The sequence below is a fragment of the Sinocyclocheilus grahami genome, unplaced genomic scaffold (assembly GCF_001515645.1).
Source record: "Sinocyclocheilus grahami isolate Dianchi unplaced genomic scaffold, SAMN03320097.WGS_v1.1 scaffold35627.1, whole genome shotgun sequence".
NCBI classification, from domain to species: Eukaryota; Metazoa; Chordata; class Actinopteri; order Cypriniformes; family Cyprinidae; genus Sinocyclocheilus; species Sinocyclocheilus grahami.
In genome coordinates, this window is record NW_015522467.1 from 1 (window position 1) to 1,531 (window position 1,531).

Genomic DNA, 1,531 nt, shown 5'->3' on the forward strand with positions numbered 1-1,531 from the left:
TTTTTTTTTTTCCAATAAACATTTCTCTCTTTCTACCTAATTAAATATTTTAGAGCTTGGATTAGCTTGCCAAAATTTTATATTTATTATAGAAATTATCATAACTTTTAAGATTTTTATAATTATTTTTTAGGTGTAGAAATAACACTTTCAAAATGTCAGTCTTCCAAGACCATGGGTCCCCTTAAAATTCTGCTAAGGCCCCCTAGTGGTTCCCAGCCCACTGGTTGAGAACTATTAACCTAAGAATGTGATTTTCTAATGCTGTCTTAGTTAATTCAAATTTAAGTTTTTGTGTTTCTGTCTGTTTCCATTAAAGCAAGCACCACAGTCACTCAAACTACCACAGCCATGGGAACAAATGCTAAACACTCAACAAATGCCATAACACAGGTAGGTGATTTTGAAAGACATGTTGAAGGAATTGATGAAGTCAATCAAATAGTTCTGAAATCTGAGCCTGGTCTTTGTGTCTAATTAGGAATCAAGCGAGGAAAGAAACAGGCAGCTGAAAGAGCGTCTGGCTAGTTTATTTCATGCCAACGAGCGGCGGTCCTCACGCTCTGTGATGTATGGTTCTGACCTGATCAAGACCTGCTTTGTTTATGAGGGACACCCTCCACCAGCCTTCCCCGCACCCCAGCACTCCCGCTGGTCCTGGGTCGGCAGAGACAGCTGTATTAGGGCCCAGTGGACTTGTGTGTCCACGGTGGCCCCACTCCGCTCAGCGATTCTCTCCAACACGGAGCAGGAGGCAGCAGCAGGCACTTTGTTAAAGAGGTCTGGATTTGACGATGTACTCCTTTCCATGAAAGCAGTTTTGTGAGCTTTTTGTGATCTGATGCTGCTTCCTGTTATATTAAAGGTTCTCCTGCATACTTCCTGCTGCTGTGGCCCCTCCCCCTCAGCTGTATGCATCCAATCCTCCACCATCTTACAGTCTTGCACAAAAATCATTCAGGCGACAGCTACAGGAAGTGTCCGCTCCACACAACGCAGAGATCCGTAACTTAGCCTGTCCTCCTGTCGTCAGATTCCCTGATGTACACATGCTGGAGATGGATTCAGGTGAGCGCCACAACAGTACCTCAGCTCTGTTACATTCAGATTTATATTTCACAAATATTACTGATATTCAGTTAAGCATACTATTGTATGTTTCCCAATATGGTATCCTCTATCCATCATAGAGCTACGATTCTGTCCTTTACAGTACCATTGAGAAATTTTGGGTTGGTAAGATTTTTTGTTATATTTTATATATATCTTTGTACTTAAATATTATGTTTTAGATTTTTTTAAATACCTCTCTTCAGCAAGGACACATTCAAGTGATTAAAATCACATTTAAGACCTTTTTTTTTTTTTATCCAGCCAAACATGGAATGTAAAAAATTATGGTTTCCACAAAAATATTAAGTTTTAATATGTCTTATTATTATTAATGTTTTCAACATTGATAATAATAAGAAATGTTTTTGAACACCAAATCAGCATATTAGAGTGATTTCTGAAGGATCATGTGGCACTG

The 1,531-nt window shown here is 39.1% G+C and overlaps 1 protein-coding gene across 1 annotated transcript; it reads left to right on the forward strand.

The window, feature by feature from the left end:
* Nucleotides 1-255: 255 nt before the first annotated feature.
* LOC107580541 (E1A-binding protein p400-like) lies at nucleotides 256-1,068 on the forward strand (the record flags this gene model as incomplete). Its single annotated transcript, XM_016266226.1, has 3 exons — nucleotides 256-393; nucleotides 482-780; nucleotides 866-1,068. Coding segments are annotated over exons 1-3 (544 nt in total), but the record flags the coding sequence as incomplete, so codon positions are not given.
* Between the last annotated feature and the right edge of the window lie 463 nt (nucleotides 1,069-1,531).